Genomic DNA, 13,439 nt, shown 5'->3' with positions numbered 1-13,439 from the left:
AGCAAAGAAAAATCAAACAACTGTTGCTTGTTAATCTGGTGCAAATTGATCCTTAGCAGTTAAAGATAAGCCAAATCTCTGCTTTTGTGGTTTCTCAAGTGTGATTCTAAGATCTAATAATAAGAGCTAAAGTGACTTTTGGATGGTTGTTAACTCATTTTGCTCAAGCACCAGAATTGATAACCACTGCTCTGAGGTACTCAAAATAACAAACTATCATTCTCAAAATGAATTGCCTTCCTAAAGATACTTCTCTACTTTAGTATATCCAATGCAATCTCACTGCAATTCGTAACTTTTTGATTTAGTGGCTAATTCGTTTGAATTTGTACAATCTAATTCGTACAATCTTGTACCATTTGCTCATCACCCAAGGATGGTTGGGGTTAGGGGCCACGCCTCCTTTTTAAAATAGTACATTTTCATATGACTGAACGCATTTGAATTTGTATGAATTAGCCACTCAACTGACAAAACGTAAAATACTTACATTTCCTCGTGAGATCAGGCTGGTATATCCCTGTAAATAAATCTTTACAATACTTGAAACGGTTTGATAATTTAGTCAATTTCTCTGGAAAAATAAGCACCCTAGGTTGCATAGGAGTACATCGCAATAGCTAGTTGATTAAAAAAAGGGTTGGGGGCTTACTGAGCATTTATTTCATTATTACGCCTTCAGTATGAGACATCTTGCACACCGGTCCATCCCTCCTGAGAAAGCTCCATCTTGGTTTATGGTTGAACAAGCCATCATACTTCCCGTTTGACCACTATAATGTCTATCCATCCATCTATTTGTTCATATACTTTGTAAATGTGTTATTTTTGAGGCTGATCTCAAAAATATAATATTGGCCATCTACAGTTTAGAGGAGAGTCCTTACTCCAAATAGAGTTCAAGAATCTTTTTTTTTTCTTTCTTTCCAAGAGAAATGCAATGTGAGATTTAAAGATGGATCTGTGCAGCGGCAGCAGTAATGCAGTTGATATGATCGTCTGTTGTGGTGAAGGAGCTGAGATGAAAGGCAATGCTCTCAATTGACCGCTCAATCTAGGTTCTTACTCTCACCTATGGTTATGACTGAAAGGACAAGATCTCCGATACAACAGGACACGTTTTACAAAGTGTTATGACCTGCTTGTTTGAGTCACAACATAAAAGAGAGATGAACCAACAAAATGGCCTGAATGCAAATTATTTATTATAAAATGTAACTCATATAACAATTAAACAAAGCAACCAGCAAATATCTAGGTATAAGAAGAAGATAAAAAACTTAGGACATAATCACAACAACACTTTTAACTACATGATACAAGTAATGCAAAACAAAACCATAAGGTTAAAGATCCAATGAGATGGCAGGTCTTGACATGAGGACTCCTGAGTAGCCACAGCATCCTGGGGTAGCCAGCAAAACCACTTAAATATACCAATTGATGAGTAATGCAGGCATCCAATCAGGATTTACCACATACTCCAATCTGGAGTCTTGCAATCATCACAGTGTATTAATATTGTAAAACTTAAAACCTGTTGCTCTGCCTAAATCATAAAATATTCATCAAGTTTGTATTCTACTCAAAAAAAGTAAATGTAGTAAACTAGAAAGATTCTTGAACCTAAAAGTGAAGAAACTTTACCAATAAAAGATGCAACACAGGACAATTGAATAGACTTTCTAAACCTGAGGCCCTGGTATACTGCAAACGAACCGTCCTGGAGCTCAAAATGAATTTCTGGATTCAGGGAGTCAGACAAAGAACATCATCCAAAACAACACTAGATACATAAATATACTGGAGAGTAGTGCACAGATGTATCCGCACCTGTACAATCACTTGCAAAGAGATTTCAAGCCGCTGAGGTGCTGTTTGCCAGATATTTATGAAACTGTTCTTCTCTCAGCCGCCACCTTTGTGTTTATGGTAAACGCGACACATTTACAACCCCACCGACTACAGTGTAGGAGTGTTGGAAAACAATATACTGTCACTGAGCCTTTTTAAACATTATTCAGACATGAAACATCCTGTGCACATGAGAAAATGTTTTGCTGCAATCATGTCATGTGTGCAACTTTTTGTCCATGTGTTTCTTAAGCTGCTCTGAATGAGCGAAACTTTGTAGACACTAATCAGATCTTTACGGTTTCGCTTCAGTGTGAATCCTCTTTTGTCTTTTCAGATGTGTTAACTGGTTAAACCTCTTGTCACAGTGTGAATCGTCTTGTGCAGTTTCAATTTTGAGCTGTCATAAAATCAAGCTGTAATAAAAGTCTTCTTACACTCAAGCACATATACTCTCACACCAGTGTGGATCTTCATGTGTTCATTAAGGTTTGCTGATCAGTTAAAATTATTCCCACACTACATGTGCATGTAAATGTTTTCTCTCCTTTGTGGGACTTCATGCGTTTATTAAGGTCTGAGGAATTGCTGAAACTCTTCGCACACCGTAGCTGCAGTCACACTAGAGTTTGAGCATGCAGAATTCTGTTGTACGGCGCTGCGAAAAGGGGCGGGATTAAACAAGATGATTGGAGATTAAAAAAGTGAGCAATTGGTCCATGTTTTAAAATGGTTTCTCTGCTTTGTGGATCCTCATGTGTTGATTAAGGTGTGATGAACAGGTAAAACTCTTCCCACACTGAGTGCATGTGAATGGTTTCTCTCCAGTGTGGATCCTTATGTGTTGATTAAGGTGTGATGAGCAGTTAAAACTCTTCCCACACTGAGTGCATGTGAATGGTTTCTCTCCAGTGTGGATCCGTAAGTGTTGTTTAAGGTTTGATAAGCAGTTAAAACCCCTTCCACACTGAGTGCATGTGAATGGTTTCTCTCCAGTGTGGATCCTCATGTGTTGATTAAGGGATGATGATTGGCGAAAACTCTTCCCACACTGAGTGCATGTGAATGGTTTCTCTCCGGTGTGGATCCTCATATGTTGATTAAGGTGTGTTAAGCAGTTAAAACTCTTCCCACACTGATTGCATGTGAATGGTTTCTCTCCAGTGTGGATCCTCATGTGTTGATTAAGGTTTGATGAGCAGTTAAAACTCTTCCCACACTGAGGGCATGTGAATGGTTTCTCTCCAGTATGAATCATCATATGTAGATTAAGGGATGATAATTGGCTGAAACTCTTCCCACACTGAGTGCAAGTGAATGGTTTTTCTCCAGTGTGGATCAACATGTGTTGATTAAGGGATGATGATATGCTGAAATTCTTCCCACACTGAGTGCATGTGAATGGTATTTCTCCAGTGTGGATCATCATGTGAATCTTAAGATCGCCTTTTCTTCCAAAACTCTTTCCACACTGAGTGCAGTTGAAACGATTCTTGTCTTTCCTTTTCAAAATACCATCAGTCTGTAAATGAGTTTTTTCCTCAATTTTGACATGATGTTCCTCCTCTTTACTCCTCTCATTCTCTTCAATTAGGTCTGAAATAAATAAAAAAAAACATTAGTTTTCATTAAGTCTTGAAAACTGTCTTTTAAAAGTCTTTTAAAAACTCTCATCAAAAAGCTAAAAAGTGAAAAGACACTGGAAACATTGGCTACACACACTGTAATTTTGATGCACATTAAATGTAAAATAAATCAGATCATATTTTGTTCGGTCCATTAACGTGTACACATTTAAGCATTTTCAATTCAATTCATCTTTATTTATCTAATGCTTTGACAATGTAAATTGATTATTATAGGCAGGTGTGTTTAATATGAGTTGCAACTGAAATCTGCTGGAAGGTCGATCTCCAGGAACAGGGTTGGTCACCCCTGATCTAGTATAACCCCAAGATTTTTAGCATGCGTTGTAAAATTTACTGGAGAATTATTGATAAATAGAGTCAAGGATTGAGCTTTGAAAAGTACAGATTTAGAGCCAACCAGAAGAGCTTCAGTTTTACTAACATTCAACTTTAAAAGTTACTGGTCATCCACATATCAATATCTCATAGACATTTAGTAAGATCGGAGGGGGCTTGAGATGAAGCATTCTTAGTAGAAATATAAACCTGCGTATCATCCGCATAAAAATGAAATTTTATGCCAGAAGAACGGAATATATGACCTGAAGGGAAAATTTAAATTATAAATAAAAGAGGACCCAATACAGATCCATGAGGAACATCATGAGAGACTGAGACTGAATCATAGCGACTGTTCTTTGCCTGCACTAACTGTTTTCTGTCACTTAAGTAAGATGTAACCCAGCAGAGGGCATTATCAATAATTCCTATTAAGGCCAGTCGATCCAGTAATATTGAATGATTAATGGTATCGAAAGCAGTGGTGATATCTAAAACAAGTATAGACAAACAGTCAGAATCAGCAGCTAAGAGAAAATCATTAACAACCTTAGTGAGGGCTGTTTTTGTGCTTTTTTTGGAGCGGAACCCAGACTGAAAGTGCTCATAGATTTTATTAGTAAGCAGATGTGAGTGAAGATGAGCTGCTACTGTTCATTCCAGTATTTTGGTAGAAGTAGATAGTGAAGAACAGACAATAGATGTTATGAAGGATAAAAGTGAATAAATACAGGACTTAACTAGAATAGTCGGTAGGGGATCAAGTGAACAGGTGGAAGTCTTAGATTTCATGATCTCCTTGGTAATAAAATCAACAATGGGCCGTTCAAAATTAGAAAAAGTGCTTACTGACCAATTAACAGAAATATGATCATAATGATTATCATAAGAAGATAAAGCAGATGCAAGCAATCCTTGATGAATTTGATCAATCTTGGCACAAAGGAAGTTGGAGTAAGAAACACACGGAGTTGGGTCAAGTGAAAGAGTCATGTGACCTCAACAGTTTACCAACAGTATAAAACAGGGTCCTAGAGTTCGAGTATCCAGTGTTAATAAGACTCGAGTAGTATGCTGATTATGCTCTTTGTATTGCAGTCTTGTAAGCGGCAAGATGGTCAGAACACATCTGCTTATGGACTTTAAGACCAGATTTTTTCCAAAGTCTTTCCAGGCAACGCCCTAAAGCTTTTTGATGTCGCAGTTCAGAAGTAAACCAGGGAGAGGGGTTGGTATAAGATATGTTGCCTGTTCCCATAGGGGCCACAGTATCCAATATTTGAGACAGGCTATTTATTTTAAAGTACATCAAGTCAGAAGCAGAAGCGGAGATACAATGATTATCAGAATAGTTTATCATTTCATCAATGGTCTTGATATTGCAGAAAGAGAGAGCGTAAAGGTTTTACACTTCCCAGAGAGAGAGAGAGAGAGACATTAAAAAGTACAGACTTATGATCTGAGATTAGATGATCAGTTATGGAAATATTGTTTGGGGCAACACCAGAACAGCATACATGGTCAAGAGTATGTTCCCAGGTAAAGTGTAGGAAAATTAACATATTGGATGAGGTCGACAAAATATTTGAAGACAGAGTACAAATAGAAGTTAAAAAATCAGAAAGCTCACTAAAAAAAAATATTCATAGCAGATAGTTTTGGTGGTCCATAAATTACAACATAAACAGTAGGAGTCGAACCTTCAAGTAATGCAACCAAAACTTCAAAGGATGTGGGCTCTACTATCTGTATAGGACTAATTTTAAAATAATCATGGTAAAATAGTGCAAGACCCCCTTTGCCAGTACAACGGGGCTTACACATAAAACAAAAATAGGTCATGTGATCTAATCTAGGCAGCGAAGAAATGACTATATGGTCAACACACCTCTTGACAACTCTAGGCTGTCTTGTATTAGACCAGAAAGACCGAATAAGGTCGTTACCATCAGGGCTGCTAGATCGAATTTTCCGACGAAAGCTGCAGTGTATGTATTTCGACCTCGAATGGCGGATGATGTCCGAATGACTCAGAAGTGGTAGTGGAGGTTGTAAGGTGGCAGACCTGAGTTTGTAGAGATCTCCCACCGAATACATCAGACAAGGAGCTACACCGCTCACAGCAGAGCCGAGAGTAATCCACAGGAAGAGGGTGAGCAGCCACATGTTGTAATCCAAAAATTGTGTAATCTGAAGGTTAGTGAAGACATGGACGCAGAGCTAGAGAAGTTAATGGTATGCGGGCAACCAGACAGTGATCACAGCAATCACAAATTCCACTGCGATCACAGAATCCACAGCGATCACAGAGTCAATGGCCCAGGAGTTCAGATCAAAAATAAAACATTCCAATAAAATATTCGGGTAAAAAGAAGTAAACAAAGAGAGCAGCGTCAGCCAAGACACGCCAGTGTTCGCTCGACCGGAAGCACCCATGGGACTGCAAAAAGCAAATGGAGAGACTATAAAGAGGAGAGTTGAAAAGGGCAGAATTATGTGGTGTGTGAAAGAAAGAGAAGTTGACTAAACTGTAGCAGTGAGGGGAAACGAGTAGAGAAACCAGGTCGAGACGAGCAGTGTAAACTTAACGACTGGCTGTGAGAAACAAAGAGCAAAAATACATATTGAAGCAACGGAGCAAAAACCGCTGTCTTGTTACTGAAGTGCTCGTGACATCTGAACGAGTGCGTCACCTAAGACTTCAGTGCAGTGTGTCCTGAACAAAATCAACTTGCCGATTTATCTCACTGGCATGGAGTCAGCTGCCGAAAGCCTTCATCCCGCAGTCAACAGTCTCAGAGTTTCCTGTTCCTCGATGCCCTCAACCTTCACATCCACACCTCTACATTCACTATTCCCCTCTCATTTCCCTTGACCCCTCCGCTCTGTGGATAAGAAGCAAAAGTTTTTTGTTTTCTTTGCCCAAATTCTCATTTTATTTCTCATTTTGTTTTCTCACCGTACTGTTATTATCATTATTATTTTTTCCTGTTTTTAAATCTGACGAATCTGCTGGCCTGAAATCATTTGTATTTTTTCCTTTCACTTTCACTTGAGTTAAAAGTGCTGAGGGTTTTGCATTTCAATGTGATTATTGTTATATTGTTTTGGACTTTCGGTTGGAACAGCACCATATAAAGATGCAAACTGTTGAGGTTCTCACGTGAAACTTAAAATTTCATTTAATATTGCTCTTATATTAAATACTATTACCTTAAATCTACCTATACTGGAAAATAACCGTTTAAGTGTCGTAGTCTAGCTGTTCAGAGCGAAATTCAACTTGAATCAGGATAAATATAGACTGAAGCAATCGTAGGGAAGCGGAATCCACTACTAGCCTCCATGCTAATGCTAACCCGAAGAGCAAGCTGCATCTAAAAAAGATTTGATGCACTAAAGGGCGATTTGATTGCTAAAATTGAGGAAAAGACCGTTGCACAGTCATATGAATTTTGCAATCAAATTGACCAGCTTCAGGGAGTTACGCTATGCTGTGGAGCACATTAACGCCAAAGTGGAAGCAGCGGAAGAGCGAGTGACTGGTCTTGGGTCTGTGTTGGGTGCATACTCAGACTCTCTTACTACCGTGGAAAAAGGGTTTAGTATAGAAAAAAAGGAACTGGCTCTGCTGAGAAAACGAAGCGAGGATCTTAGGGAGAGGTCTTGCCGCTCAAATCACCACATTAAGGAGTTAAAGAAGGATGGGAACACGGAAGACGCATGACAGAATTTGTAGCCGGCCTCCATAAAGTTACTCTGAACCTCGAGAAGAATCCACTTCTGGACCGGCCATACCGCACTCTATGCAGAAAACCAGTGGACGACAAGGAACCACCACGCACCTTCGTGATTAAATGCCACTACTTTTCTGAAAAAAAGAGGATATTTTAAAGAAAGCCATTGAAATAAAGGCAATTACACAAGTACACCGGGCTGTCAAAGACCATACCAATGTTAATGTCATTTTTTACTTTAAAAATTACCACTATAGTACATGGGTCTTGTTGTTATTTCTAGTTCTCAAGTAAACTTCGTCAATAATAGGGTAGCTTTATAGTAAAACATCAAGAGCTGTTCAAATTGTTTTGTTTTATATGTGAGGTCCCACATGGTAAGCTAGTAAAGAGTGGGAGTAGCTGGAAGTGTGAGCAAGTTTACACGCAACGTTTCAATATTGTGTTGTTTCGTGTTTATAAGTGTGTGTGTGATCACCTTTTTTTTCCTTCTCTTTCCTCTCTCTCCCCCACACACCCCCTACATACAAAAGCCACAGATACCTTACGGATGCTTATGATAAATGTTTTCGACATCAATCCATAAAATGGGTGAAGAAAAGACTAATTTTACCAGTTGGAATGTGCGGGGGCTAAGTCACCCAATGAAACGAAACAAGGTGTTCGCATATCTTTACAAGTTAAAATCTGATATTGTGTATTTACAGGAGACACGTCTGTTGAAAAAAAGACTATTCTAAACTTAATAGACAAGGCTATACACAAATACATCATTCTAACTTCAATAGCAATCGTAGGGGCGTTGCTGTACTCATACATAAGTATATACAGTTTGTTATGGAGTCAAAAATGGCAGATACATAATAATCCAAGGTAAGCTTTTTTTTAACATGTCTGTGGTCCTGGCCAAAGTGCATGCTCCTAATTGGGACAATTTACAAATTTTCAGTGATTTACTTTCAATTTTGCATAATTGTCTTGACACACAATTTATTTAAGGAGGCGTGTGTTTTATACCCAATTTTGGACCGCTCTAGCTCTTCGAGTAATACATTAGGTCAGCCAGCACAATGCATCAACTCCTTCCTTCAGACATATGTTGTTAGTGACCCCTGGAGATTTAAAGATCCATCTTACCAGCAATTTTCCTTCTATTCACCTGTGCATTTATACCTATTTCAGGACGGACTACAGCTAACGTCACAAGTAGAGTATGGTAGTATTGTTATTTTGGACCATTGTCCAGTCTCAATTAAGCTTTGTTTTCCAGGCAATGTAGTCCCCCAACAATCATGGCAGTTTAACTCAAGACTCGTGGCAGACAACGGTTTTGAAAAACTTAATGATGCTCAAATTGATTTTTTCCTTGAGACAAACAAATCCCCAAAAGTTAGGTTATAGCATCCTATGGAATACTCTGAAAGCATATATAAGAGGACAGACTATTTCATATCAAGCTACTGCAAATAAAAGATTGTCAGAATGGCTTACAGAGATTATGAATAAAATTAATACAATTGATCAGCTACACTCAACATCACCTTCCATAAGAAAAGACTTCTTCTGCAAGCGGAATACGCGGAGGATCTCCACATAAGATCACGCCAGATTCATTATGAACAGGTGAACGAGCTGGCTGATTATTGTGTTACCAACTGAAACAATCCTCAGCAGCTGGTTTTTAAGCAGCAGTTAGTAAATAATAAATAAATAAATAATGAACATAACAAAAACTGATTGCTGACGCGCACAGTTAATTTTGAATAATAAAATAAAGATATATAATAAAAGCAATGTGTCGGAGACCCTTAAAAAAATGTTTAACTCAACAATGAAACATCAAACGTAGCTTAAAGATTTTACATTGTCAAACAATTGAAAAATGCAACAAATATTTGTTTGGGCCCGAACTACAAAACTAAATGTAAAAAAAGTTGCTTAAGTTGCACACTAGTTTGGTCATGTATAAACTTTTTTTGATCACCAGCCACTGTGGCTAGTAGATTTCCAACATTACTAGCCATTTGCCATTTTCACTAGCCACAATTTTGTTGCTTGGAAAATATATTTTGTATTACCTTTTAAGGCTAGTCCTCTCGCCCACCATTTCTACGTCCCTTTCTGCGTGCCTTAAACACCTCGCTCGGCTGCGTCAGACAACAGACAGGTTTAAAGAAATCAGATCTCACGACTCACGTAGCGTTAGTGAGAAATACTACAGTACGAATTTTACGAATTAGTATTTGATGCATTTGTTGAGGAATTGCAACGAGTCATACACAATGCTGTTACAAAGTTCAAGCACACCCACACAGGGGTGGTACAGGTGAATTGGGTAGGCTAAATTGTCCGTAGTGTATGTGTGTGTGAATGAGTTTGTATGGATGTTTCCCAGAGATGGGTTGCAGCTGAAAGGCATCCGCTGCGTAAAAAGGTGCTGGATAAGTTGGCGGTTCATTCTGCTGTGATGCCCTCTTTTTAATTAAGGAATTAAGCTGAAAAGAAAATGAATGAATGAATGACAGCACAGCAAATGTCCTTCTAATCCTTTCCATTTTCAGTAAGTCCTGATAAATTTGTATATCTGAATGTGAGTGTGACACGCAAATAAAAGGATTTCTCCAATAATAATTTTAAAACGACATTAGAGAAAGCCAAACGAGACATGACGCGATGGTCAACCCTTCATTTATATTTGCCTAGGAAGATCAATTCCATTAATATGACAATACTACCAAAATTTCTGTTTCTATTTACAAAAACTGATATTCTGGTTTTCCAACATCTGTAATGATGAGGCCCGACTATGGTTACTGATGGAACAGCAGTCTTAACTGTCTTAATGCTCACTACTTTGTGCTTCAATTGCAGTGAGTAAACAATATTCTATAAATAACCCAGTTATTGATGGATCAATCAGAATATGGTCACAATTCAGACTTCACTTTAATAATAAAAAAGCATTGCCTTCTGCTCCCATTTTTGTAAAACTGTTATTCCCTCCCTCTCTTATAGATTCAGCATTCCAATGATGGTCTAGGAGGAGAGTTAATTGTGTTAAGGACTTGTTTAAAGATGGCATATTTATCTCATTTTAACAGTTAAGAACAGACATTGAGATTCCTCATTCTAATTATTTAAGGTACCTTCAGGTCTGTAGTTTCATTAAAAACACTTCTCTACTTTAATGAACCAACCAGAAGCATGCTGGATAGATGAATTGGTAAATATGGACCCATATCAAAGGGATATGATGTCCATGTTATATGAAGTGATCCAAAGAACTGCCTCCCCTTCCCTAAATCATCCAAATTTAAAATGGGAAGATAAACTGGGACAAGAAATATCAGATACAGCCTGGCAATATGCCATAGAACTGGTACACGGTTACGGGCTGGGGGAATCACACGTCCGCTATGCCACTGATTACTCTGTAATGCCATACAAATATTTAAACAATCTGCACGCTTTCGGTTTCATTTTCACTGCTAAGTTCGGTTCATACTCCAGGTCAGGTGAACTGGGTAAGCTTAATTGTCTATAGTGTAGAAGTGTGAAGGGATGTTTCCCAGTGATGGGTTCCAGTTGGAATTTCATCTGCTGTATAAAAACGTGCTGGATAAGTTGGCAGTTCATTCCGCTGTAGCGACCCCAAATTAATAAAGGGACTAAGCCGAAAAGAAAATGAATAAATAAATGAATCAGCATTTTTATCCAATGAAACAAAGTGAACAAACTTGTCACTTTCTGATTAACTGGTGCCAAATATCAACAGTAAAAACAGAATTTACTGTGGTAGAAAAAGCTACATGGATCTTTTCTTTGTTTAATAAATTACTTTCACCTCTCAGGACAATGCCGACACACAGTGAACATGTGGTGGCGTTTGAAGTCATGAGACGCTGAGAACAGACGCTCCAGACATGCTCTAGACACTCTGGAGGTAATTAATAATATAATAACATTAATACTGAAACAGTTAGGTGTTTTAGAATGACCAAAACAACATTTCAGATGTTTTACAGTGTGCTCAGGCTGCTTGTTTGTCCATTCACTCACATTTTCATCATATGATCTTTTATAACAAACCTTTTTAAATGCACATAATGGAATTTGTTTAGTAAAAGTGGTTGCATGGTTTACGTAAGTTTATCTTTTAATCTTTAAATGTTTATCTAAAAATCATTGACTTCTACTGTCTTCATTAGTTAAAAAAAAACAGATTTCTTTACAATTTAAAAACAAGCAAGCTTTACTTGTATCCATACACTTTTTTCTTACATAAGCTTTCTTTAAAATAAAAAAAAAAAACAAATGAACAGATGTTTTAAAAGTTTTAAAAACTATATTAAACTAAATTTATGCACAACAATCTGTCCAAGTCGATGTCCTCAGCAACAAATACATGGAGCACGTTTAAACAATATTATTGTAAGGAAAACAATTAAACCATTATGATAAACAGAGTTAAATTGACGTTTTTGAAAAAAAAAAAGTTTAAAGTTCTATTGAGATGGATTATTGGTGATTGTATGAGTTTTGGCCAGATTGAGCAGCAAAATATGAACAAGGGAAAATGAAGACTTGTTTAAAAAAATATTTAAGACCTACAACACAATATTAATAATACTACAGTAAATTTAAGACTTAGGGCTCTAAAATTTAGATTTTGGTATTTAAGACATTTTAAGACCCCAGAGAAACCCTGTTTAAACACATTAGCCCTGGTCATTATAACCATGAAATGAGTTATTATAATAATGATCTAATTTTAACACCGATACTATCTGTGAGAACTGGCAACAACTACTAGAAACAATTTTAAACCCATAAAGAAGTTGATGAAAAAAAGGGAATTGTGATCAACGTGACATATGCAAATGGAAAGTACTAAGCCAACACTATCACTGTAATAGCAGATATCTTCTATGAGAATACTGTAGGTCAAATATTGTCAGCTCAGTTAAACTTTTATAATTTTTTGTTTCAAATTTATGTCATGTAGCGCCAGTGCTCAAGAACTCTTTACAAACAGTAGTAGAACAAAAAAAGCAACTACCTTAAGAAGGTAGAGAAAATGGGAGACTAATAATACATAAAATGAATGACAAAAAACATGAGAACAAGTAACAAAAAGAAACTCATTCCTGTCTTTCAATAAGTCCTTGTGCATTTAGGAGAACTACTAGGCAGCACACCCAGGGCTGCATGGACTTAATTTAGTATTCTTATTATTAAAAATATTATCAGTATGAAAACAAACCTGTTTGTTCCTGCAGATCTTCCTGTTTGACTGTGAATGTTTCTTCAATCTTCACATCTTCACTCTCCTCTTTAATAAACGCCATCTTTATAACAGTGTGGAGATCAGTTGTTTCAGCAGGAGTTTTTCTCTGCGTTTGGACACTTTATCCTGTTTAAAATGAACAAAACGATAAAAAAAGTTCTGTTTAAAATAAGTAAAACAATGAACAGAAGCAAAATAGCTTATCTTCAACATTGGCTTCAACAGAAATCAGGTAAAAGAGTAAGTCCGAGCAAGAAACAATATCCACAAATTAAACTGTTACTTCATTTCTTATATGGAGTATACTTAGAATGGAATGACATTATGCTATTTAATAAATAAACCTCCATTACAACACCTATCACACACATTTCTAGTGCTTTAGTCAAACAATAGCCCTCAATTAATGTTAGTGAAATAGTAATACGTTGTTTAAAGGGTTAACATAATATCGTCAACAGCAGCTCCATCATTTAGCTTCGGATGAAAAACCTGAAACTTTAATCAGTCGGTTTATATTTATGTAAACGCTTTCAAACAAACCTTTCTCTTATTGAATCACAGCGAAGGAGCGGCGCAGCCTTATGACGTCAC

At 37.2% G+C, this 13,439-nt stretch overlaps 1 protein-coding gene across 3 annotated transcripts; it reads right to left on the bottom strand.

Annotated features, from left to right (window-relative positions):
* Positions 1-1,183: 1,183 nt before the first annotated feature.
* On the bottom strand, positions 1,184-13,439 carry LOC137490845 (gastrula zinc finger protein XlCGF57.1-like). Of its 3 annotated transcripts, XM_087245913.2 has the most exons (4): positions 13,389-13,439; positions 12,822-12,971; positions 5,768-6,706; positions 1,184-3,450 (listed from the first exon to the last, which is right to left on the bottom strand). In XM_087245913.2, exons 3-4 carry the CDS (start codon positions 5,985-5,987, stop codon positions 2,579-2,581), a joined length of 1,092 nt encoding a protein of 363 aa, XP_087102039.1. In that variant the 5' UTR covers positions 5,988-6,706; positions 12,822-12,971; positions 13,389-13,439; the 3' UTR covers positions 1,184-2,578.

The sequence above is a fragment of the Danio rerio genome, chromosome 4, assembly GCF_052040795.2.
Source record: "Danio rerio strain M-AB ecotype USA chromosome 4, GRCz13ab, whole genome shotgun sequence".
Classification (NCBI taxonomy): domain Eukaryota; kingdom Metazoa; phylum Chordata; class Actinopteri; order Cypriniformes; family Danionidae; genus Danio; species Danio rerio.
The sequence above is the reverse complement of the archived record's forward strand: the minus strand, read 5'-3'. Positions and strand labels throughout refer to the sequence as shown.

Excerpts from the sequence above, each read along its gene's own strand:
- LOC137490845 (XM_087245913.2), bottom strand. The coding sequence starts at position 5,987 with ATGTGGCTGCTCACCCTCTTCCTGTGGATTACTCTCGGCTCTGCTGTG. Across the intron at positions 3,451-5,767 it reads TCGATCTAGCAGCCCTGATG|ACCTAATTGAAGAGAATGAG; the intron begins GTAACGACCTTA and ends TATTTATTTCAG.